The sequence below is a fragment of the Malania oleifera genome, chromosome 1 (assembly GCF_029873635.1).
Source record: "Malania oleifera isolate guangnan ecotype guangnan chromosome 1, ASM2987363v1, whole genome shotgun sequence".
Taxonomy (NCBI): Eukaryota; Viridiplantae; Streptophyta; class Magnoliopsida; order Santalales; family Ximeniaceae; genus Malania; species Malania oleifera.
The window spans coordinates 90916295-90942528 of NC_080417.1; the positions used below are offsets into that span (position 1 = coordinate 90916295).

The 26234-nt window shown below is 34.2% G+C and overlaps 3 protein-coding genes across 3 annotated transcripts; 2 read left to right on the plus strand and 1 right to left on the minus strand.

The window, feature by feature from the left end:
- Window positions 1-3962: 3962 nt before the first annotated feature.
- On the plus strand, window positions 3963-7098 carry LOC131157663 (wall-associated receptor kinase-like 10). The gene is made up of 3 exons (XM_058111982.1): window positions 3963-4927; window positions 5562-5681; window positions 5820-7098. The coding sequence occupies exons 1-3, from the start codon at window positions 4054-4056 to the stop codon at window positions 6986-6988; spliced, it is 2163 nt and encodes a 720-aa protein (XP_057967965.1). The 5' UTR covers window positions 3963-4053; the 3' UTR covers window positions 6989-7098.
- A 3754-nt stretch (window positions 7099-10852) lies between these two features.
- On the plus strand, window positions 10853-14026 carry LOC131157668 (wall-associated receptor kinase-like 10). The gene is made up of 3 exons (XM_058111996.1): window positions 10853-11849; window positions 12490-12609; window positions 12748-14026. Exons 1-3 carry the CDS (start codon window positions 10973-10975, stop codon window positions 13827-13829), a joined length of 2079 nt encoding a protein of 692 aa, XP_057967979.1. The 5' UTR covers window positions 10853-10972; the 3' UTR covers window positions 13830-14026.
- Window positions 14027-16476: 2450 nt separating this feature from the next.
- Window positions 16477-26153, minus strand: LOC131157674 (uncharacterized). The gene is made up of 2 exons (XM_058112009.1): window positions 25867-26153; window positions 16477-16906 (listed from the first exon to the last, which is right to left on the minus strand). The coding sequence occupies exons 1-2, from the start codon at window positions 25977-25979 to the stop codon at window positions 16672-16674; spliced, it is 348 nt and encodes a 115-aa protein (XP_057967992.1). The 5' UTR covers window positions 25980-26153; the 3' UTR covers window positions 16477-16671.
- Window positions 26154-26234: the final 81 nt, after the last annotated feature.

The following is a 26234-nucleotide window of genomic DNA, read 5'->3' on the forward strand; positions in this document are numbered from 1 at the left end:
GTAAAGTTGGCCCTGCCTGTTTGATCTACCACGTTAGAATCCATGCACAATAGCATTATTATTTTATTGCGTTTTAGAGTTTAGATTTTAAATCTTAGATTTGAATCCAAATGAATTTTTTTAAGAAAAAAAAAAAAAAAAGCAAGCTACAAAATTATATTTAATTTCATATAAATTCACATAAATTCAAATATTACCTTTAAATTTTTACGTTCAAGTTCTCAAATTTGAATATTAAGAGTAAGAGATATGAAATGAGAAATTAATTCTCCCCCATTGTCTAGGCCAGGACGACGGGCTTCCTATGAAGCACAAATTCTCTTGCAAAATTTGTGCAGAACACTCCTATGATTTTCAACCAATTTGTTTACGTAGCCTCAATGCCACCAGATAATTGACACGTGATTCAGTAGGACGATAAAACGCACTCAGCCGGCTGGAATTCATATGAAAGCCTTGAAAAGTAAACGCTGGAGATGGTCAAAGCGTTGAGTTTAGACATTAGACAATTCCGCATACACCTTTGTTGTCCCTTTCTCCAGGGCCGGCTCTTCACAATATGGGGCCTAAGCGAATGATTTAATCAAGGACCCTTAATATTTTTTTTAATTTTAATTTTTATTTAAAATTAATTTTTCTAACTTTTTGAGATGCAAAATCACTAATTAAAGTTTTATATTCAAGATTTTCAAGTATTTCTTTTTCTATTGATAACATAGCCAATCCATTTAATCTTTCTTGTGACATAGTTGATCGCAAATAATTTTTTATAAGTTTAAGTTTTGAAAAACTTCTTTCTGCAGAAGCTACTGTCACAGGTATCGTTAATAAAATTCTATAAGCAATAAATATATTTGGAAAACAATCTACCTTTTTTATAAAATTCAATGTTTCAATTGGTGTACTCGTTTCTTCCAAACTTTCTTTTAAAATTCTCAATTCTGAAAATAAATCAAAACCATTAATATCTGAATGTGTTCCACATTTTAAAATATTCTCAAGTGTCAAACATTTTTGTTTCAAATTATTCTCATCTAATGATTTTAATATTTTTAAATCATATAAAAAACCAAAAATATTCTCATATGTTTAAAATTGTTCAAATCTACTCTCAAATGAAATAATAGCTTGATCTATTATGTATAAGAAAAAATTAATCATAAAAGATTCTTCAGCTGAGTGTGTTGTATCATCATTAGCATTCTCATCAAATTGTTTTTTTCCTATTAATTACACGTTTTTTACGAAATATAGGTTCGATATTCATTTCAAGTGCAATCTCTTTTGCTGAAATCATAGAAGATATAAATTCATTCTCCCTATAATTTTTTAGAAAAACAATAAGACCTTTTAATTGATTAATGGCGACATCAATACACATATCTTTTGATTGTAAATTTTTACTAACACAATTAACACCAAATAATATGTCATACCAAATAATCATTCCTAGTAAGAATTCAAAATTTTCCATTTCATAAGTTGCTATACAATAAGATTCACTCTTTGTTTTTGGATCATCACTAGTTTTTTCTAATTGAAGCAAAGCATCTCTAATTTGAGAAGCTTGAAACCTTATTGCCTTAACACTCTTTATTCGACTTTCCCAACGTGTTTGTGATAATGATTTTACAGTTAAATTTGGTACATATTCGGTTAAAATTTTCCATCGTTTTGTAGAAGAAGAAAATAATGTATATATTCGTTGTACTACTCCAAAAAAAGTTATAACTTTAGAACAACAATTAGCCATATCACAAAGTACTAGATTAAGACTGTGACAACCACACGGAGTATAAAATGCTCTAGAATTTAAATCTAATAGTCTCTTTTGTACACCTTGTTGTTTTCCTTTCATATTAGATCCATTATCATATCCTTGCCCTCTTATATTCTCAATACTAAGTTCAAATTTTTGTATGACATTTATTAATTCATTAAAGAGTCATTCTCCTGACGTATCATCTACTTTTAGAAATTCTATAAAATGTTCTTCTATTTTAATTGGACTTGTAGAAAGATTCAAATATCGTATTATTAAAGACATTTGTTCTTGATGACTTACATCCGGAGTGCAATCGAGTATGATTGAATAATATTTTGTTTCATTGATTTGCTTCATAATTTTCTTTTTAATATTAAGAGTTAATAAATTTATCAATTCATTTTGCATATTATGACCAAGATAATGATTATGAATTTCACCATGTTGAAAACGTCGAATATGTTCTTTCATTATTGGATCAAATTCTGCAATCATTTCAATTAAACTTAAAAAAATTCCATTATTCTCTTGATAAATTCGTTCATTTTTCCCACGAAATGCCAAATTATTTTTAGCAAGAGTTTTCACAACAGAAATAATTCTCAATAATACTTTTTTCCAGTGTTCTTTTTCTTTGTTAATTTGTTCTTCTATATTTTTATCAATTGTTATATTTTTTAACAATCTTAACTCTAAATCAGCCCATTTACTCATATTAAAAATATGTTCTTCACTAATTTCGTGACTTTTAAGTTTGGTACTAAGATTTTTCCAATCTTTACACCCTTCATTAGCTAGTTGTTGGTTATTTAATTTTTGACCAAATAACTTACAACAAAAACAAAATACTCTATCTAAATCTTTAGAATATATAAGCCATTTTCTATCATGTTTCTCTCCATTTGATAATTTTCGAATATAATATATATTTGAAAAATGTCTTGAATTTTCATCTTTTGGAAAAATTAAATCATTATCCTTAATAGGACCTTTTTCAACTAATAAATTTCGTAATTTGCTATCTATATTTTCCCAATATTTTGGATCATAAATATTATCATCATTATTTATTTTTTTTTCTTCTATATTGTTAAAATGTCTTTCAAAAGAAATATCATTAGTGAACATTTCCTGTATATCAATGTTATCTTTATCACTATTATTATTATTATTATTATTATTATTATTATTATATTAGATTCTAATTCCATCTCTGGAATTGATTGCTCGTTTTTTGGAGGATTTTCATCTTGTTCATTTATATTTTGCTTAGAACTAAAAATAAATTTGTCAAGAGCTCCTTTTTGAGATGACACTAATTCTTCTATTTTTTTTTTCTTTCTTCGTTTTTCGTATCCGGATTCATATTTTCTTGTTGACATAGTTAAATTTCAAAATTAACACTATAAATTGACAAATTATGTAAACAAATAAAAATAAATTTGATAAATCTATAGAAATAGTAGATTGAAACAATATAACCTGATTATTATTATTATTGCAAATCGATCGGTGAGCGAGACTTTAGAGATATCGGATTCTTGCCGGATACAGCGCTCTAACCTCAAAGCTTCCAAAATCTAAGAAAAAATAGAAAGAAAAAAAAATTTCAGAGTGAAAATAATAGAAAAATAATATACAAACATTGAAATCAAAATTAGAGTTGAAGAAAATTACAGAGAATCGTAGGCCCGAAGATGATGAACACAATAGTTGGAGTAAAAATCATAGAGAGACCAAGAAATGAGAGTGTGAGAGCGTGAGAGATGAAAAAAAAATTTTAGAGAGACTAAGAGAGAGAGATGGGAGTAATATATAATTTGAAATACAATAAAATTATTAGTTGGGAAGTATAAGACTTGAAAAAAAAAATTTTAATTATATTTATTTTATATTTTAAAATATAATTTTATTTATTTGTTAGTTAGGAAGTCAATTATGGGAATAGAGCATAATAAATAATATTAATATTATTTAATTAAAAAAAATTTTGGGACCCTAAAAGTATATTATTATATTAAATAAAAATTGAGGGGCCCCAAAAATTTGGGGGCCCTAGGCGGCTGCCTTAATGGCCTAAGGGCAGAGCCGCCTCTGCCTTTCTCAAGACCTTCCTAACCCAGGGAAAAGTATTCCATCCCCGAAGCTCCCAAGAAATTAATACCTTGTTCAATTATCAATCAGCCAGAGCTGAACTTAAACGCATATATATAAACACATGCACAAACACAAACAGATCATGCATACGGATTTTTATATGCCATTTGGACTTCAAGAAACTCAATAAAATGGCTCTGCTATGTGCGATGCAAGTTACTTTGTTGCTGCTTTTGCTATTCAGTGCAGTAGCAAAAGCAGAACCAGCTATAGCCAAACCAGGCTGCAGACCCCAGTGCGGAAATGTTAGTGTTCCATACCCATTTGGAATTGGACTGGCAGAATGTTACCTGGACGAGTGGTTCGCCATTGACTGCAACGAAACCTCCAGCCCTCCTAAACTTATCATCAGGAGTATCAATATGGAGGCTCTGGATATAGATCTTCGAGGCACAGTTCGTGTCAGGAGCCCGATAATTTCTTCTCCAAACTGTTCTAGTCCAGCAGAAAATCGTGAAGGGGTGAGCTTACAGGGGAGTCCTTATGCCTTCTCATCCTCTCAGAACATGTTCACCGCAATTGGCTGCAACAACTTCGCAGTAATGACTGATATTGATCCCACGGTTGTTGGGTGCAAAGCAGACTGCAACTCCAGTAGAAATAACAGCAGAAAATTCAACTGCACATCAGGCTTCAATTGCTGCCAGACGACGCCCCCTTCAGACCTTAAAGTGTTCAATGCAGGTATTAGTAACATAGATGGTCACAGAAGTAATGCAGGCGAGTGCAAGTATGCTTTCTTGGTAGAGAAAGATTGGTTCAGTAACGAGCGTGATCCCATTTTGTCCATTGAAGGAAGGGGTTTCACTCCAGTGGTGCTGAACTGGAAGATATATGAATGGAACAACAATTCCCAGGCTTTGTTTGCTATGTGGAACAGAAGGGAGGTCAGCTGTGATTTTTCTGTCATCCAATACCCAGAGAATGAGTTCCGTATTTTAAGCGTTCTATGTCATTGCAGTACGGGATACAAAGGAAACCCTTATCTTCATGCAGCATGTGTAGGTAAACTCTTCATACGGATGGACTACTCTAAGATAGTTTCTTCAGAAGTTAGAATGCATTTATTAACAATGATAAAGTTAATGCTTCTTTTTGCCAAAGAGTATTTATCAAAATTAATAGGTATTTAAAAATCTGAAACATTTTATGTTCTACCTTGCTAAAATTATGGGGAAGATTATACTTTTTGCCTTTTTCCAAGGAAGTTTGCCGAGATTCATAGGTATTTAAAAATGAGATTATGAGAACTATTTTTTGTTTTCCTTTGCTAAAGCTATGCTACAGAACCTCTCATGCACCACTTTTCAACCAATTTCATTATTTTTAACTCCAGGATGATCACAAAGAATTTTTACGTTAGTACAAGTTAGAAGCATGTATGCTTACTCGATTGGAACTACCTTTTGTTTTCCATTGCCCCAGAATTTTTCCTAAAAAGTTTTCATGTACAAAATGTGCTTGGGTAGAACACCCCTTCTTTCTCCCTTAATCTTGCTTGGCTTGGTTTATTTCAAGCACAAAGCCAAAATTCAAATTATAAGCTCATTAAAGACTAAAAAGGTCTCCATAGTCTTCTGCAGCTCCGGAATGTGCTAACCTAGTGGGTTTCTTAACTTCTATTTTTATTTTATTTCAGACATAAATGAGTGCGAGGATCCAAAGCTACACACATGCAACAGTGCAGGAGATTGTGAGAATACAATTGGGGGTTACAATTGTGACAAACGAAAAACTAAGATGAAGATAGCCGTGATAGGTATGTTGTGTGCTAAATCTGAACAATGAAAATGAGTCTGAAAAGGGATCTAAGATAAACAAATGGAGGAAAATGTTTCATATATTGTCGAGAAAGTTAAGGATATAACTGACTTATCCATGTGCCCAATTTATGCAGTTGTTGGCACAACCCTTGCTGTGCTCCTTCTACTCTTAATTACATGGTGGTTATACAAAGTGATTAAGAAAAGAAATGAAACTAAGCTCAAGAAAAAGAATTTCAAAAGGAATGGTGGCTTGTTGTTGAAGCAACGAGTATCATCGAATGAAGATAATGTCCAGAGTACAAGACTATTCAATTCAAGGGACTTGGAGAAGGCCACAGACCATTTTAACAAAAGCCGAATACTTGGTCAAGGTGGGCAAGGTACAGTGTACAAAGGAATGCTGGTTGATGGCAAAATTGTTGCAATCAAGAAGTCCACAGTAGTGGATGAGGCTAACCTTGAACAATTCATCAATGAGGTTGTTATTCTTTCACAGATTAATCACAGAAATGTGGTTAAGCTACTTGGGTGTTGCTTGGAGACTCAAGTTCCTCTGTTGGTTTATGAATTCATCCCAAATGGAACACTTCTCCAATATCTTCATGAACAAAATGAAGAGTTTCCACTGACATGGGAGTTGCGCTTAAGGATTGCCACAGAAGTTGCTGGAGCACTTACCTACTTGCACTCGGCAGCTTCACTGCCTATTTACCACCGAGACATAAAGTCTACGAACATACTCTTAGATGATAAGTACAGAGCAAAAGTAGCTGACTTTGGGACTTCAAGGTCTGTTGCAGCCATTGACCAAACTCACATAACCACACAAGTATGTGGCACCTTTGGATACCTAGATCCACAGTACTTCCAAACAAGCCAATTTACAGAAAAGAGTGATGTTTATAGCTTTGGAGTTGTCCTGGTTGAACTAATAACTGGAGAGAAAGCAGTTTCTTCCATGAGGTCACAAGAAGGCAAAAATCTGGCAACATATTTCATTATTGCAGTTGAAGCTAATCATCTACATGACATTCTTGATGCCCGAGTTAAGCAGGAGGGGCGTATAGAAGAGATCATTGCAGTTGCTGAACTTGCTAAGAGATGCTTGAATTTAAATGGGAGAAACCGACCAACAATGAGAGAGGTTGTCATTGCGTTGGAAGGGATTAGAAAAGGTTCTAACGTTCAGCAGATGCAGGAAGAGTTTGAATATGTTAGAACTGAAGAAAACGAGCCTTGGGACAATTTTTCTACCTCAACAAGATCACTACTGCAGTATCATACCAGTACGATAAAATAGTGTTCATTCTTGTAGCAAACATTTTTCCCCTTTCTTTTCATTCCATATTGAATACTATTGTTAATTCTGTTTGTTACAACAATTTGGTAAATTTTAAGAATCTTTTAAAACTGTATTGCACGATAAATGTTGGAGGAAATAGTACAAGTCAACAATTTCAGGCTTGCACTTTAAAGATCGATAAAACCTTTTTTCCTACGATTTATTTGATAGTGAGTCCTAAAGAGCTTTAACATATAGGGTTTTGAGTGAACATAATAGCTAATAGTTGATTAAATGAAGATTTTTACAGCTCATGTGAGAAGATGAAGTCAAATCATTCTGCAGCATATCATTAACATTCCATATAGCCATTCAGTAGGACGATAAAACGCACTCAGCCGGCTGGAATTCATATGAAAGCCTTGAAAAGTAAACGCTGGAGATGGTCAAAGCGTTGAGTTTAGACATTAGACAATTCAGCATACACCTTTGTTGTCCCTTTCTCCAGGGCCGGCTATTCACAATATGGGACCCTAAGCGAATGATTTAATCAAGGACCCTTAATATTTTTTTTAATTTTAATTTTTATTTAAAATTAATTTTTCTAACTTTTTGAGATGCAAAATCACTAATTAAAGTTTTATATTCAAGATTTTCAAGTATTTCTTTTTCTATTGATAACATAGCCAATCCATTTAATCTTTCTTGTGACATAGTTGATCGCAAATAATTTTTTATAAGTTTAAGTTTTGAAAAACTTCTTTCTGCAGAAGCTACTGTCACAGGTATCGTTAATAAAATTCTATAAGCAATAAATGTATTTGGAAAACAATCAACCTTTTTTATAAAATTCAATGTTTCAATTGGTGTACTCGTTTCTTCCAAACTTTCTTTTAAAATTCTCAATTCTGAAAATAAATCAAAAACATTAAAATATTCTCAAGTGTCAAACATTTTTGTTTCAAATTATTCTCATCTAATGATTTTAATATTTTTAAATCATATAAAAAACCAAAAATATTCTCATATGTTTGAAATTGTTCAAATCTACTCTCAAATGAAATAATAGCTTGATCTATTATGTATAAGAAAAAATTAATCCTAAAAGATTCTTCAGCTGAGTGTGTTGTATCATCATTAGCATTCTCATCAAATTGTTTTTTCCTATTAATTACACGTTTTTTACGAAATATAGGTTCGATATTCATTTCAAGTGCAATCTCTTTTGCTGAAATCATAGAAGATATAAATCCATTCTCCCTATAATTTTTTAGAAAAACAATAAAACCTTTTAATTGATTAATGGCGACATCAATACACATATCTTTTGATTGTAAATTTTTACTAACACAATTAACAGCAAATAATATGTCATACCAAATAATCATTCCTAGTAAGAATTCAAAATTTTCCATTTCATAAGTTGCTATACAATAAGATTCACTCTTTGTTTTTGGATCATCACTAGTTTTTTCTAATTGAAGCAAAGCATCTCTAATTTGAGAAGTTTGAAACCTTATTGCCTTAACACTCTCTATTCGACTTTCCCAACGTGTTTGTGATAATGATTTTACAATTAAATTTGGTACATATTCGGTTAAAATTTTCCATCGTTTCGTAGAAGAAGAAAATAATGTATATATTCGTTGTACTACTCCAAAAAAAGTTATAACTTTAGAACAATAATTAGCCATATCACAAAGTATTAGATTAAGACTGTGACAACCACACGGAGTATAAAATGCTCTAGAATTTAAATCTAATAGTCTCTTTTGTACACCTTGTTGTTTTCCTTTCATATTAGATCCATTATCATATCCTTGCCCTCTTATATTCTCAATACTAAGTTCAAATTTTTGTATGACATTTATTAATTCATTAAAGAGTCCTTCTCCTGACGTATCATCTACTTTTAGAAATTCTATAAAATGTTCTTCTATTTTAATTGGACTTGTAGAAAGATTCAAATATCGTATTATTAAAGACATTTGTTCTTGATGACTTACATCCGGAGTGCAATCGAGTATGATTGAATAATATTTTGTTTCATTGATTTGCTTCATAATTTTCTTTTTAATATTAAGAGTTAATAAATTTATCAATTCATTTTGCATATTATGACCAAGATAATGATTATGAATTTCACCATGTTGAAAACGTCGAATATGTTCTTTCATTATTGGATCAAATTCTGCAATCATTTCAATTAAACTTAAAAAAATTCCATTATTCTCTTGATAAATTCGTTCATTTTTCCCACGAAATGCCAAATTATTTTTAGCAAGAGTTTTCACAACAGAAATAATTCTCAATAATACTTTTTTCCAGTGTTCTTTTTCTTTGTTAATTTGTTCTTCTATATTTTTATCAATTGTTATATTTTTTAACAATCTTAACTCTAAATCAGCCCATTTACTCATATTAAAAATATGTTCTTCACTAATTTCGTGACTTTTAAGTTTGGTACTAAGATTTTTCCAATCTTTACACCCTTCATTAGCTAGTTGTTGGTTATTTAATTTTTGATCAAATAACTTACAACAAAAACAAAATACTCTATCTAAATCTTTAGAATATATAAGCCATTTTCTATCATGTTTCTCTCCATTTGATAATTTTCGAATATAATATATATTTGAAAAATGTCTTGAATTTTCATCTTTTAGAAAAATTAAATCATTATCCCTAATAGGACCTTTTTCAACTAATAAATTTCGTAATTTGCTATCTATATTTTCCCAATATTTTGGATCATAAATATTATCATCATTATTTATTTATTTTTCTTCTATATTGTTAAAATATCTTTCAAAAGAAATATCATTAGTGAACATTTCCTGTATATCAATGTTATCTTTATCACTATTATTATTATTATTATTATTATTATTATTATCTATCATTATATTAGATTTTAATTCCATCTCTGGAATTGATTGCTCGTTTCTTGGAGGATTTTCATCTTGTTCATTTATATTTTGCTTAGAACTAAAAATAAATTTGTCAAGAGCTCCTTTTTGAGATGACACTAATTCTTCTATTTTTTTTTTCTTTCTTCGTTTTTCGTATCCGGATTCATATTTTCTTGTTGACATAGTTAAATTTCAAAATTAACACTATAAATTGACAAATTATGTAAACAAATAAAAATAAATTTAATAAATCTATAAAAATAGTAGATTGAAACAATATAACCTGATTATTATTATTATTACAAATCGATCGGTGAACGAGACTTTAGAGATATCGGATTCTTGCCGGATACAGCGCTCTAACCTCAAAGCTTCCAAAATCTAAGCAAAAATAGAAAAAAAAAAAAAAAATTTCAGAGTGAAAATAATAGAAAAATAATATACAAACATTGAAATCAAAATTAGAGTTGAAGAAAATTACAGAGAATCGTAGGCCCGAAGATTATGAACACAATAGTTGGAGTAAAAATCATAGAGAGACCAAGAGATGAGAGTGTGAGTGTGAGAGATGAAAAAAAAATTTTAGAGAGACTAAGAGAGAGAGATGGGAGTAATATATAATTTGAAATACAATAAAATTGTTAGTTGGGAAGTATAAGACTTGAAAAAAAAAATTTCAATTATATTTATTTTATATTTTAAAATATAATTTTATTTATTTGTTAGTTGGGAAGTCAATTATGGGAATAGAGCATAATAAATAATATTAATATTATTTAATTAAAAAAAATTTTGGGACCCTAAAAGTATATTATTATATTAAATAAAAATTGAGGGGCCCCAAAAATTTGGGGGCCCTAGGCGGCTGCCTTAATGGCCTAAGGGCAGAGCCGCCTCTGCCTTTCTCAAGACCTTCCTAACCCAGGGAAAAGTATTCCATCCCCGAAGCTCCCAAGAAATTAATACCTTGTTCAATTATCAATCAGCCAGAGCTGAACTTAAACGCATATATATAAACACATGCACAAACACAAACAGATCATGCATACGGATTTTTATATGCCATTTGGACTTCAAGAAACTCAATAAAATGGCTCTGCTATGTGCGATGCAAGTTACTTTGTTGCTGCTTTTGCTATTCAGTGCAGTAGCAAAAGCAGAACCAGCTATAGCCAAACCAGGCTGCAGACCCCAGTGCGGAAATGTTAGTGTTCCATACCCATTTGGAATTGGACTGGCAGAATGTTACCTGGACGAGTGGTTCGCCATTGACTGCAACGAAACCTCCAGCCCTCCTAAACTTATCATCAGGAGTATCAATATGGAGGCTCTGGATATAGATCTTCGAGGCACAGTTCGTGTCAGGAGCCCGATAATTTCTTCTCCAAACTGTTCTAGTCCAGCAGAAAATCGTGAAGGGGTGAGCTTACAGGGGAGTCCTTATGTCTTCTCATCCTCTCAGAACATGTTCACCGCAATTGGCTGCAACAACTTCGCAGTAATGACTGATATTGATCCCACGGTTGTTGGGTGCAAAGCAGACTGCGACTCCAGTAGAAATAACAGCAGAAAATTCAACTGCACATCAGGCTTCAATTGCTGCCAGACGACGCCCCCTTCAGACCTTAAAGTGTTCAATGCAGGTATTAGTAACATAGATGGTCACAGAAGTAATGCAGGCGAGTGCAAGTATGCTTTCTTGGTAGAGAAAGATTGGTTCAGTAACGAGCGTGATCCCATTTTGTCCATTGAAGGAAGGGGTTTCACTCCAGTGGTGCTGAACTGGAAGATATATGAATGGAACAACAATTCCCAGGCTTTGTTTGCGTCAATGTGGAACAGAAGGGAGGTCAGCTGTGATCTTTCTGCCATCCAATACCCAGAGAATGAGATCCGTATTTTAAGCGTTCTATGTCATTGCAGTACGGGATACAAAGGAAACCCTTATCTTCATGCAGCATGTGTAGGTAAACTCTTCATACGGATGGACTACTCTTAAGATAGTTTCTTCAGAAGTGAAGTTGAATGCATTTATTAACAATGATAAAGTTTATGCTTCTTTTTGCCAAAGAGTATTTATCAAAATTAATAGGTATTTAAAAATCTGAAACGTTTTATGTTCTACCTTGGTAAAATTATGGGGAAGATTATACTTTTTGCCTTTTTCCAAGGAAAGTTTGCCGAGATTCATAGGTATTTAACAATGAGATTATGAGAACTATTTTTTGTTTTCCTTTGCTAAAGCTATGCTACAGAACCTCTCATGCACCACTTTTCAACCAATTTCATTATTTTTAACTCCAGGATGATCACAAAGAATTTTTACGTTAGTACAAGTTAGAAGCATATATGCTTACTCGATTGGAACTACCTTTTGTTTTCCATTGCCCCAGAATTTTTCCCGAAAAGTTTTCATGTACAAAATGTGCTTGGGTAGAACACCCCTTCTTTCTCCCTTAATCTTGCTTGGCTTGGTTTATTTCAAGCACAAAGCCCAAATTCAAATTATAAGCTCATTAAAGACTAAAAAGCTGTCCATAGTCTTCTGCAGCTCCGGAATGTGCTAACCTAGTGGGTTTCGTAACTTCTATTTTTATTTTATTTCAGACATAAATGAGTGCGAGGATCCAAAGCTACACACATGCAACAGTGCAGGAGATTGTGAGAATACAATTGGGGGTTACAATTGTGACAAACGAAAAACTAAGATGAAGATAGCCGTGATAGGTATGTTGTGTGCTAAATCTGAACAATGAAAATGAGTCTGAAAAGGGATCTAAGATAAACAAATGGGGGAAAATGTTTCATACATTGTCGAGAAAGTTAAGGATATAACTGACTTATCCATGTGCCCAATTTATGCAGTTGTTGGCACAACCCTTGCTGTGCTCCTTCTACTCTTAATTACATGGTGGTTATACAAAGTGATTAAGAAAAGAAATGAAACTAAGCTCAAGAAAAAGAATTTCAAAAGGAATGGTGGCATGTTGTTGAAGCAACGAGTATCATCGAATGAAGATAATGTCCAGAGTACAAGACTATTCAATTCAAGGGACTTGGAGAAGGCCACAGACCATTTTAACAAAAGCCGAATACTTGGCCAAGGTGGGCAAGGTACAGTGTACAAAGGAATGCTGGTTGATGGCAAAATTGTTGCAATCAAGAAGTCCACAGTAGTGGATGAGGCTAACCTTGAACAATTCATCAATGAGGTTGTCATTCTTTCACAGATTAATCACAGAAATGTGGTTAAGCTACTTGGGTGTTGCTTGGAGACTCAAGTTCCTCTGTTGGTTTATGAATTCATCCCAAATGGAACACTTTTCCAATATCTTCATGAACAAAATGAAGAGTTTCCACTGACATGGGAGTTGCGCTTAAGGATTGCCACAGAAGTTGCTGGAGCACTTACCTACTTGCACTCGGCAGCTTCACTGCCTATTTACCACCGAGACATAAAGTCTACGAACATACTCTTAGATGATAAGTACAGAGCAAAAGTAGCTGACTTTGGGACTTCAAGGTCTGTTGCAGCCATTGACCAAACTCACATAACCACACAAGTATGTGGCACCTTTGGATACCTAGATCCACAGTACTTCCAAACAAGCCAATTTACAGAAAAGAGTGATGTTTATAGCTTTGGAGTCGTCCTGGTTGAACTACTAACTGGAGAGAAAGCAGTTTCGTCCATGAGGTCACAAGAAGGCAAAAATCTGGCAACATATTTCATTATTGCAGTTGAAGCTAATCATCTACATGATATTCTTGATGCCCGAGTTAAGCAGGAGGGGCGTATAGAAGAGATCATTGCAGTTGCTGAACTTGCTAAGAGATGCTTGAACCTAAATGGGAGAAACCGACCAACAATGAGAGAGGTTGTCATTGCGTTGGAAGGGATTAGAAAAGGTTCTAACATTCGGCAGATGCAGGAAGAGTTTGAATAAGTTAGAACTGAAGAAAACGAGCCTTGGGATCATTTTTCTACCTCAACAAGATCACTACTAGAGTATCATACCAGTACGATAAAATAGTGTTCATTCTTGTAGCAAACATTTTTCCCCTTTCTTTTCATTCCATATTGAATACTATTGTAAATTCTGTTTGCTACAACAATTTGGTAAATTTTAAGAATCTTTTAAAACTGTATCGCACGATAAATGTTTAAGGAAATAGTACAAGTCAACAATTTCAGGCTTGCACTTTAAAGATCGATAAAACCTTTTTTCCTACGATTTATTTGACAGTGAGTCCTAAAGAGCTTTAACATATAGGGTTTTGTGTGAACATAATAGCTAATAGTTGATTAAATGAAGATTTTTACAGCTCATGTGAGAAGATGAAGTCAAATCGTTCTGCAGCATATCATTAACATTCCGTATAGCCATTGTCATATGTTTTGGTGTGGCTCAGTTAAATTTCTTACAAAATAGAGTTTGGTCTTCAATTTAATTCAAGTTATACTGAGTTTATAAGATTAAGAACTGTATCACAATGTGTATCACTATATCATACGGAGTTATCAAAGAATAACTAAAGGCAGGGTACATCCTGCTCATTCTTGTTGGAGCATTATTGTTGATTACTTGATTTACAGTTCCTTATTTTTCTGCTTAGTGTATTACTAAAAGAAAGGAAATATTACAATTGTCCAGGTATATAATTTTCCAAGCTCTGTACCACCATAACACTGTTTTGGACTCGTTTTGGCAAAAGAGTCCACCATTTATATTCTTTGTTGTATCGTCAATTACAAGTCTTGTATCTCGCTGTTGTATCATCTACAGAACGCGAATTGAGTTTATTATGGTACACATTTACATGGCACCTGTTCTTTACATCTGCAGCTCCCTATCAAATAATTCTATCGTTTCTTCTACAACTATATTCCCAAAGAAGTTTAGATCCATTATATCCCAAGTTTGTGGTTCTCTTTTTTTTTTGCCCAGTGGCACTTAGCACACTTGCTCCCATGCTCCTTTTGGCTCTCTTGTTTTGATTTTTTATTTTTCTTTTGTATTTTTGTGTTTTGTGTTGTTTTATTTTGTTTTGTTTTTTAAAGTAGCCAGATAAACTTGCAATTGCCTCCCAAACAAAATCCTGTCATTACCTAATTCCCCATGCCTCATTGCATTCAACTGCCCCTACAATTTCCCTCCTAATAGCACTTGTTCCCTACTTGAAAATCTAAACATTCTGTTACTCCTTCCCAATCCAGATGTAACACACAGCTACTGCCATAAAGCACCACACCATGGCACATCATTTCCCTTGAATCTTCTCAGCATGAGCATCCAGTCAATTTTATCCTACCATCCTCCAGCATTCCTGCTAACATTTAAAATTCCCAATAACTTCAGGGCATCTTTTTCTGGTAAAATAACACTAAGAAGAATCAATGTGACAGATTCTAGTAGTAGTGGCAATTATTACAGAAATTAAAAGAAGAATTACTTAAGATCCTTTTCTCTACCACTTGATCTCAAGTCCACCTTTTCTCCAAAGCCTAAGCATAAGATCAAATTATGCCTAGATATATAATTCTTGTACCACAGCAGATGTTCGAGTCACATCAAGCAGATGCTGTCGATATCCTCTCCCATCCTCTGATGATGTGGTAACTAGTAATATACTTTCTCTTTGTTAACAATTCTATGCAATATATGACGCTTAGCCCATTTCCTAACTTTTAGCAACCTTTGCCAATTCCAGCTGCAGCAAGTTGGAGGTTGAATTCCCTACATACTCCAATTTCTAGCATGCCAAAGATGCATCCAGAATCCCCCTATATACTTCTATTTCTGATATTCTGAAAATGCATCCACTCCAGCTCCATGCACACAGCACCTTCTATTTCTAGTACGCCAAGGATGCATCCAGTCCAGCTCTATACACGCAGCACCTTTAATACCCAGTGCATTTTTCTTTTGTAGGATAGCACAAACCATCCCGGTTTACTATACTACTCTTCATATGAAAACAGTCCATTTGGAACTAGGAAATGCTATGAAAAGGAAAGAAAAATATAAAATAATTTTCCTTTTATGCTTGGTTAAAAAAGAAATCAAATCAGTGAAAGAAACTTTAGATTTTTCTTAATTTTAATCATATTAGAACAATTTTTTCTCATTTTTAATCATATTACAAGAAATTTTCAGTTTTAATAATATTTGATATAAAGACAATATAACAGAATGAATTTCTATTTTATTTTCCTTTCTTTTCTTTTGTCCACACAAAATCAAATCCTTAAGCTACAAAAACCTAGAAGTAATACCACAACCAACCTGGGCTAACGCACACCCCCTATAAAATCGTTGGGTCACCTTCACACGAGTGTGTACTCCCAAATTAATCATAGTCAGTGAATTGTGCAATATCAGCAACTGTGATCTTGACTATGCAAGGAGCGGAGAATGTAACAATCACATGGACACCCAAAAAAATAAAAAAAGGAAAAATCCAACATCTATTGAAGAGATGTTTAGGTTTGTACATGGCATTTCCAATAGAAAAAATGAAATAATTAATAGTAATACTTCTATTATCTAAAATAGGGAGAAGGCAACCAAAAATACCGGTGTTCTCTAGTCATATTCTAAACTTCTCAGAAATAAATCTTACTTTTGGTAAAGATACACAAACAACAATTTACACCCATTTTCACTTAATGGGTTTAAGATATTTTTGGAACAAAATGAAGTATTGAAACCTTACATATGATAAACCCTGAAATCAATCCACTCTGAGAGAGCATAAGTTGAAAAAGAGGAAACATCTGTACTTGTCCTAGAGAGGACCAACTTTTGTCAATTTAGAGCAATCAGGGCAGGAAAAGTGGCCTTTAGCTCGACATTTAGTACATGGAACGGATCTAACCCTTGCACGATCCCCAGATAATTGAAAGAAGTCCTCCAGAAGCTTAAAACTAAATGGCCCACCCGCACTAACCGATCCAACTCCTTTGCATCTTGAGCAAGCTATTATCTTTAAATCACCACATCTCTTGCACATACCCAAAGAGCTGAACATTAAAGGAGTTAAACAAACAGCACAATTATATCAGATTTCTACTTTTCATTGCATACTAGTTTGAATATGCAAAATACAGATTGATTGGTGATGGAGCTTAAAATGTCATATCCTCCAAAGATTTTTTTTTGTTTTTTCCTTTTTCTCTGCATTGGGGTGTCTAATTTTGGGAATCTATGGTTAAGAGTCACTAGGTCTGCTATGAAGTCAGCCATCAGTGATCAACTCATTTTATAAATGTTGTGTGTGTGTGTGTGTGTGTGTTCCTTAGGAAGACTGCTCTCATAAAAGCACCACCATGATAAGAGCAACTTCATTATCATTAAATTTTCAAAGTGAAAATAATACGAAGAATTGGTAAGGAGATGTTCCTATAATCATCACCATTCAGGGAAAAAAAAAAGGACAAAAAAAGAATTAGTGGCAGAAGTTTAAGGAGACAAGTTCAATCCCTCACCCACATATTCTCTGTAGTGGAGCCATTACAGAAAATGTAGTGAATAATGCATTTCAATAATAAAAAAAAAAAAAAGGTTATCTTGCGAAATTGTGAAAGATTTTACATATGTTCCTTAATTTGAAAACTAACCATTGTATATGCAAAAATAAATTCATTCAATTCATAAAGCTGACAAGTTCAACTCATTTCAATTGCCATTCAGAAAACAATGAAAAGATTACATTCTATAGGACACTCTAACAATCATAAAAAAAACTTAAGGAAACTGTAAATCAAGGTGAAATGATGTCCTAATCTATCTTGCCCAACAAGCTAGGGCATTTCAGCCCTAGGGGAAGTTCCAAGATCCCGTTGCCCCCCACAGCAAACAATAATGTGAACAAATACCAGACAAAAGATCCACAAGGAATGTGCTCTCCATGTGAGGAGACTCTTCAACAATAAGACCAAGTTTGGGCTTTTCGGGTGGGTCTGGGTACCATGGCTTTTTTTTTTTCATTTTTTCTTTTTTTCTAATGCCAGCTCATTTCTTATTAGGAGGGGAAGTAACTTTCCCATTGTAAGCAACTGATGCAAACAATTCCTCAAGCATTGAACCCACTCAACTGCTCAATTGTTGGACAAATTCACACAAACAATTACCTTGAGAGAAGATCCCAAGCTTGCTGATCCGACCAGTCATTTATGCTGGGTAACCTTGTGCTGGTGTAAAAGACCAGATATATCAGTTGCAAGGCTCCTATTTCTTTCTCATTCTCTCTTAACTATTTGATTACCATTTTACCCAAACTTGTAGAAATTGTTGTAAAGCCATTGATAATATCATAGATCACGTTTTGCGTATTCTAACTAATCAAAGATGGGATATGAGCATTAAATTACTGAAAGTGGCTGTGGAAGTCCAAATTTTGTGGAATTCTCCCCCTCTTCTCTCATCTATCTCTCCAAATTATGTGTTGGCTGTAATTCCATGATGCTAAACTGCATCACTATGTTAGAGAATTGGACCCACATTTAATTTTCTAGATTCATCATTTGTGTCTTTTCCAAGTAAGGGTTTAAATGCAGCATGCTTTTCCTATTAAATTGTTTCTAATCAGATGGCTCAATCGAATCTGCTAGAAAGGAGATGAAATCTTATACTGTATTGGCTTACAATTTCTAAAGAACTGAAAAGCATTCCATCAATGAAAAGTATAAGATGGTAATAAAGGGAGGCGGTTGCTCTAGCATCCTTTAAGAAATCCAAGCTTTGCTCAGTAGAGTCATCAAGATGGCCATATGGCAAAAGGAGGGGAATAAGATGTAAAAATATTTTTCCTTTCAGCACTTTCTGTATCTTTCTTATACTTATAGATGCTTTGATTGAGTGTAGCAATACCAGCCATCCATTTCTGTTCTATTAATGTATGTTATCGGTTACTTTAGCTATTCAGCATTATTGCTGTGCATTACTGCTAGGTTAGTAAGACTGAGTTGGTGCAAGATTTAGTAAGGGTATGATGGTCATTGTAGTGTAATGACATGCATTATAAATAGAGAGGGAGACCTATTCGCTGTTTTAGGGTTTTCCCGTTTACTGAACATTCTCGACATAGAATTGGAGCAGGTTCCCAAGACCTAAAATCCAGGAGCCACAGCTACAGTCAAACCAAGCCCTAATCCCATAATCCTAAGCATGTATGCCGCTGTAGGAGTGCCATTTATACCACTGCAGGTCTGAAACAGCTCCAGCAGTTGCCAGATTTGAAATCAGCATCATAGTTTCCCATAGACTGATAGACATCGCCGATCTTTAGCCTCCTGATCTCATAGCTGGAAGCCCAGCCCTGCGCCCTCACACACCCGCCGATCACATCCCAGTGCGTTAGGCTTCGTTAATCCTTGTTTTTTATCAATTTGAACCACACATCTTCAGTCCCTCCATAAACCATGATATCAAGTTGTTGGTCATGGATTTTGGTCCAAAGATCCAACCTTCTTAATCCCTCACTTGCGGCACTTCATTAATGATGTTAGAAGTTGTTTGTGACTGGTGTTGGGACTGCAGTGCTGTATCAGTGTGTCTGTAATGTGACTGTTCCAGTGTTGTATCACTGCTGTGACAGCATGTTTGTGATTGGTTTTGTTTGTGGGTGTTGGATGGAGTCCATGAATCTCAAAAGAATGTTTCCCGCATCAGTCACCAGACTCACCACAGAATTCACCCCTATTCATTCAGCCATTGACGAACTATGTGATATATCTGTCTCAAAGGAGTATTCAAGGCTCCTGCAGTACCCGGCATCCCAACAAACATCTCTTCACTGCATGCCACTGAGTAACAGCATCCCTCCCACTAATGACTAGCCTGTCATAGATTTTTACAGTGCTGACCATATGATAGGTGTAGCCCACCTTTGTTTGTACCCTCGAGTATTTTGAAAACCTACCTCAAGTTACTTTTTTCCGATGCTATAATTAAAGGAATAGGAACAGTAAATCCTACTCCCTTGATGTCCCTTTTTTTTGTTCTATATATTGCTAAATTCCCTTTTAATCTCATGCCAATTAGTAAGATTATGAAATTATAGAATTGCTTCGTAACAATCTTTCCATATCTGCAGTTATTTAGGATTTGAAGACTAGGGAAAAAGATTGGCAGAGGACAAGAAGCTGGTGGGCCTTACTACTTTGAGTTTCTATCTCCTTCTACTGCCTGCATTGATGCTACTATCCCTCTTCAAATCCATGGTCGCCCTGGTCATCCTTAGTTGGATGAGTTAAAACAGTTGGTTCCTAGTTCCTACGTCGAGTTCTATGTCTAGTCTTGGGCGGAGTCTTGTAGAAAAGCATCATCATGCCAAGCTTGCTTCTCAAGTCACTAAACAAGTAATAAGCCCTTTTCTGTTAGTTAATTCTAATGTTTGGGCACTAGTATCAGATTGTTGGCATAACATGGCTTTCGAATCTTATTTTGATGATATTTGGTTTAAGTGATGATGTTTCAGGAAATCAAGTATATAAAGTTCAAAAGTTCAAGTATTATGAGTTCAAGATCACAAGTGTTATTAAAAGTTCATATTCCAAAAACAAATGATCAAAAGGAAGCTTAAAAGGTCAAAGACAGACAAATCCTATGAAAGCTTAAAGAATATTGAAACTCAAGACCAGATGGACTCAAAGCAAAGATATACATGAAGACTTCGAGTTTAGAAAGTTTTAAAGTTTTAAGAAAGTCTTGTATAAGTACGTCAAGTTAATATTAAAATGAATGTTTTGAAACTCATTAGGGTTAATCATGGACTTAGAGACCATATTTTGAAAACCCTGGAAAATACATTTAAATAGTCTCAAAACAAATTGGCAAAAGTTTTTGAAAACAAGGTTTAACAACAATGTTTTAACTGCCCAGGCGACTGACCCTTGTTTGGTCAGGCGACTAATAATTTATGCTAAATTAAAATTGGAAGATAGTATAGGCCCAGGCAACTGACCCTTGTGAGTCCAGGCACCTAACCTTGTTCTGATTTTGATATTACGCTGAAATTCAAAAGCCCAGGCGACTGACCCCGATGAGTCCAGACACTTGACCTTCATAATGGCTTTTTTTAAACAACGTTTAAATATTTCCAAATTATGTTGCTTGTGCTCCAAACTTTGTGAAAACTAGGGAAATACTCCAAGTAACTTGGCAACATGAAAATATGACTTTTTAAGTCTATAAATACATGATTTCACAAATCAAATCAATACTAAGAATTCATAACAGCAATCAAGCATACAACTTTCATACTCTTCCAAAAGCTTTCTTGCTCATATACTTGTTGGAATTTTTTCTGAGATTTGTTGAGCTATTTTTCACTAATCTTTGAGCATAAACTCTAAATTTGATCAATCCAAAGAAAGATCCTGGTGATATAATCTCTAAGCTTCAATTCTATTTTTCATTGATATTTAAATTGAAGTATTCTTAGCTATACTTTAACTTGTACTAATCTGCTCTTTTTGAGAGTGACTCTTCTACGCAGGAAGTGTTTCTTATTTTCTTGACAGTTCGGGGCTATTGAATCATTGTACCGAGCATGGGCTATCGCTTGAAGAGGAGTGCTCCAACCTATTGAAGGAGTGCTGTAAAGGTTGCTCCTACCCGTAAAGGAGTGGTATAGTGGAATCCTTAGGTGTGTTGCCTAAGGCGAGGACGTAGACAGGTATAGCCGAACCTCGTAAAAACTTGGTCTCACTCTCTTCTCTTACTCTTTAATTTTTTGCATATATAAATTGCGTGGATGTTTATTTTAAGTACTGGAAATTAAATTGATATTGAGATTGAGGAAACTTTTAATTAAAGGGAGTACGTTGATTGATCTTTTGCGAAAACCTTAAAGGGTGTACGTTGATTAATCGTTTGCGGAAACCTTGATTAAAGAAAGAACATTGATTAAAAAACCTAATTGATTACAAAGTTTGAATCTTGAAAGCACTGCTACAATTCATATATTATTTAAGTAACTTGTGGATTGTGTTGGCTTATTGATTAATTGATTGGGTGTGAATTTAAATTGCTGCAAGATCAAGTTAATATATTTTCTAATTAAGATTCAAAAGTGAATTTGGTTTTCAGCTAATATTGTAATTGAAATTCAAAACCATCCTTGTGTGATTGCTAAGAATAAAATAAGTTGGGAAAGAATTTATCAAAAGAATTCAAGAAACTTTTAAAACCCAATTCACCCCTCCTCTTGGGACTACACCTTACTTTTCACAGATATTATGTTACCTTTGTCAATGACTACTTAGGGATGGCTTGACTTTTTTTAATGAAAGAATTTTTGAGTTATTTAATATCTTTGTGCCTTGTGTTCTACAATAAAGACTTAGTTTGATTCACTAATCATGATACTTCGTAGTGATAATGATAAGGAGTACTTGAGTACCCAATAAAATACCCATACGACTAGCTTTGTTACTTTTGTCAATGACTACTCAGGATGACTTGGCTTTATTTAATGAAAGATTTAATATCTTTTGTGCCTGACGTTCTAAAATAAAGACTCAGTTTGATTCATCGGTCACCATACTTTGTAGTGATAATGATAACGAGTACTTTAGCACTTAATTCACTACCAATTTGACCAATTTTGGTATGATCTATGAGTCATCTAGTTCCCACACTCCACAGAAAAAATGGACTCAATGAGAGGAAAGAACTGCATACTCTTGAAGTCACTAGTACTTTATTGTATCAGATGAATGTACCCAAAGTATTTTGGAGATTACTACTTGTTCGATATTGATCCAATGCAATCCCTATCCTTGGTGGTAACATGGTAACATACCATATTTTGTTCTATTCTCGAACGCTCCTTTGTTCTAATTACCTCCTCACATATTTAGAGGTGTGTCCATTGTCCACCAATTGAGTCTAGGAGTGGATAAATTGGATCCTCGTGCCACCAAATACATTTTTATAATTACTCTTATACTCAAAAGGGCTGTCAATATTATAGCCCTAATTTACATTATTCCTTTATCTTTTACCTTCTTTGAATCTACACCATAGTATTCCAATTCCCCAATCCCATTGACCTTAATGAGTCTTTCCTCAGCCTAGTTTTTTGGTTTTCAGTCTACTATTTCATCCCAATCCTCCTCCTATGTTGTCATCTTAATCTAATCCTTTTATGCTTGGATCATCCTCATATACACATGACACCGAATCAGGGGACAAAGCCCTTGCCACCTAATGCTATTTCTTTGGTGCCTTTTTTTGATGATTGAACTTCTCATGACCTTCCTATTATTGTTCAAAAAGGTCGGCACCAATACCCTACAATCAATCTCTATTTTTTTCCTTTTACGATTTCTTGTCACCCCCATGCCACTAGTTTGTTATCACTTTATCCAATGTTTCCTATCTTACTTCTATGTTTGAAGAATTATCTTGCTTTGAGTGTTCAGTTGCAACTGTTGAAGAGATGTGTGCCTTGTAGGACAATGATACTTGGGAACTAATACCTCTTCCAATTGATAAATCTATTGTTCGATGTTGCTGGTGTACACTATAAAGGTTAATCCTAACGGATCTATAGTTCACCTGAAGAGTCTTCTTGTTTCCAAATGATATATTAGGTGTATGGGTTGAACTATTCTAACACATGCTCCCTGATTACGAAACTTACATCGATCTAGCCATTGACCTTTCCGTCATATGAATAATACCTTCCTAAATGGTGATATTCACAAAAAAGTCTACATAGAACAAGCACTTGGATTTATTGTTCAAGGGCAGTAAACATTACAGCATCAGCTTAAGAAATCCTTGTATGATCTACGCAGTCTCTCAGAACATGTTCTGGTTGGTTCAATGCATAGTACTTGAGTTTAGTCTCCAGTATTCAATTTATATCTTTGTGCTCTATCACTATACTGATGTTGGTAGGATTGTCCTCGTTGTCTATGTGGATGATATTGTGATTACTTTTGAACACTATCAAGGTATCCAAAGCCTAAAGCATTTTCCATAAACTAAATTTCAAACCAAAGGTTTAGGGCCATGGAATACTTCTTGAGTATAGAAGTATCCAAATCTCGTATGAGGATTTTTTTTGTCATTGAAGAAGTATGTTCTAGACCTTCTAGATGAGATTGAGCCATTGAGACCCAAACCTAATATGCCCATTGATGCTAACAATTAGTGCTAGATGCGGATAATGTGTTTGATTGACCCTAGTCGATACCAAAGAGTTGTTGGGAAGTTGAACTATCTCACAATACTTGACCAAATATATCTTTCTCAACAAGTACCATAATCCAATTTGTTGATTCTTTAAGAAAAAGTCACTCGAATGTAGTCATTCATATCTTGAGATACCTAGGTGCACCTAGGAGAAGTATCTTGTATCAAGATTAGGGTCACACTCATGTTCAAGGATATGCATATGCAAATTGGGTTGGGTCAACTTTTGATAGAAGATCCACAACCGTGTACTATATTTTTGTTGGTGGTAAATTAGTATCTTAGAAGAGTAAAAAACAAACTATGATGGCCTAGTCAAGTGTTGAGTCCTCAGTCATGGTACCATGCCATGGCCCACATGACACGTGAGCTTGTTTGGCTAAAGAACATGTTGGAAGAATTTGGTTTCCCGCATTCTCAAATTATGGAGTTGATGTGTTATAGTTCATATTGCCTTCAACCCTATCTTCCATGAACAAATGAAACACATTCAAGTTGATTGTCACTTTGTTAGGGAAAAACTCATGCGCAAGCTTATACAACAACTCATGTGAAGCCTAAGTTCCAACTTGGTCATTTATACAATAAAAGCCCAGAGGGTGCTCGTACTAAAACTATTTGTAACAAGCTAGAAGCATATGGTATCTATGCTCCAGCTTGAGGAGGGGGGTGGTTACTTGTTACTTTAGTTATTTAGCATTTTTGTCGTCTATTACTATTGGGTTAGTAACTCATAAGTGCGAGTTTGTGCGTGAGTATGTAAGGATAGGATGTTCATTATAGAGTACATGGCACACATAATAAATAGAGAGAGAGAGAGAGAGAGAGAGAGAGACCTATTCACTGTTTTAGGTATTTCCATTTACCAAAAAATCTCAAAAAAATTAGTGTATGAAGATAAGCACAAGCTAGGATAGCTCTAGATCCATGTCATTGTCAAGATAATATGTAAATATCTTTCTGCATTTGTTGTATGTCCACACATTGATAGATGCTTTGGCCAAGTGACGTAGGTTATGCTTTATTAGCATCATTTCAAAAGCTGTGGCTTTGAGTTTGAAATGCATCTGGATTCAGCACTCCCAAATGGTGTTATTCCTAGTTTCTTATGAATATGTTTAGGTAACATTTGGAATCTAAAAAGGTGTCCCTGGGCCACAAGACTCCCCACTTCGCAAGGGTAAGGAGAGGGTCATCACAGTGTACACAGCCTTACCCCTACTTCTATGTAGAGATGTTATTTCCTAGAACTCGAACCCCCATGGCCAACCGGTCACAAAGGAGTAACATTTTCTGAATTTAAAATTGAGTGAATTTGGACAAAATTGCATCTAATTTTACATTTAATTTCGTCCACCTACATTGCAAATTCACATCCTAAATTTGTATTACCATACCAATCTAAGTGAATTGTCCCTGAAATTTTAACTACATTATTTTGAGATAGAGATTTTTACAGTAGATATGGGTTGTTTTTTTAATAACATCATTTTGGAATGGGGATTATTCATTTGGTGGCTACGGCGTTTTCTTTTTGGTATTCAAAGGTTGAGGAATCATATAGGAGAGACAACAAATCAACACTAAAAATGCATTTCAAAAGCAGCCCAAAGAGTTAGATAACCCCAATAATCAATATCAAAAACCACAGAACACTCACATTTTCTTCTCAATGAACATACATTTTTTGAAAAAAGAAAAAGAAAAAAAGAAAGAAAATGGAACCATCTGAAGCACCATACAAATTGAAGCTCAGAGTGAAAGGGAAAATTACCTTCTCTGGGAGGCAGAGATGAAAGCGTCGATTCTGGGAGCACTAATGGTGGCCCATAAAAGGAAAGCCCCTACACCAAAACCAGCCAACTCGCTTGCTGTAAGATTTTGCATCTCCTCCCCTCCTCTTCTTCGCTTCCGAACTTCCGCAACTGGCACTCAAATCACCTTATCGAAATATCCACTGGGCTACTGCAGATGCATATTATAAAATATAAGTCATTTCGTAAGAAAGTCAGACACATTAACTTAGTCGGATAGAGAACGACGCAATTTGCGTTTCCACACGCACGGCTTCAGTATAAGTTTTTCTTTTTAATTTTAAAAAATACACTATACTTAGAAGGCATTTTAATTTGATTACAAGAA

What these genes read in the sequence shown, in the direction of transcription:
- LOC131157663 (XM_058111982.1), top strand. Translation starts at nt 4,054, where the DNA reads ATGGCTCTGCTATGTGCGATGCAAGTTACTTTGTTGCTGCTTTTGCTA. An exon ending in TCTTCATGCAGCATGTGTAG is followed by an intron (nt 4,928 to 5,561) that starts GTAAACTCTTCA and finishes ATTTTATTTCAG; the next exon opens with ACATAAATGAGTGCGAGGAT. An exon ending in GATGAAGATAGCCGTGATAG is followed by an intron (nt 5,682 to 5,819) that starts GTATGTTGTGTG and finishes CAATTTATGCAG; the next exon opens with TTGTTGGCACAACCCTTGCT.
- LOC131157668 (XM_058111996.1), top strand. Translation starts at nt 10,973, where the DNA reads ATGGCTCTGCTATGTGCGATGCAAGTTACTTTGTTGCTGCTTTTGCTA. An exon ending in TCTTCATGCAGCATGTGTAG is followed by an intron (nt 11,850 to 12,489) that starts GTAAACTCTTCA and finishes ATTTTATTTCAG; the next exon opens with ACATAAATGAGTGCGAGGAT. An exon ending in GATGAAGATAGCCGTGATAG is followed by an intron (nt 12,610 to 12,747) that starts GTATGTTGTGTG and finishes CAATTTATGCAG; the next exon opens with TTGTTGGCACAACCCTTGCT.
- LOC131157674 (XM_058112009.1), bottom strand. Translation starts at nt 25,979, where the DNA reads ATGCAAAATCTTACAGCAAGCGAGTTGGCTGGTTTTGGTGTAGGGGCT. An exon ending in ATCTCTGCCTCCCAGAGAAG is followed by an intron (nt 16,907 to 25,866) that starts GTAATTTTCCCT and finishes TTTAATGTTCAG; the next exon opens with CTCTTTGGGTATGTGCAAGA.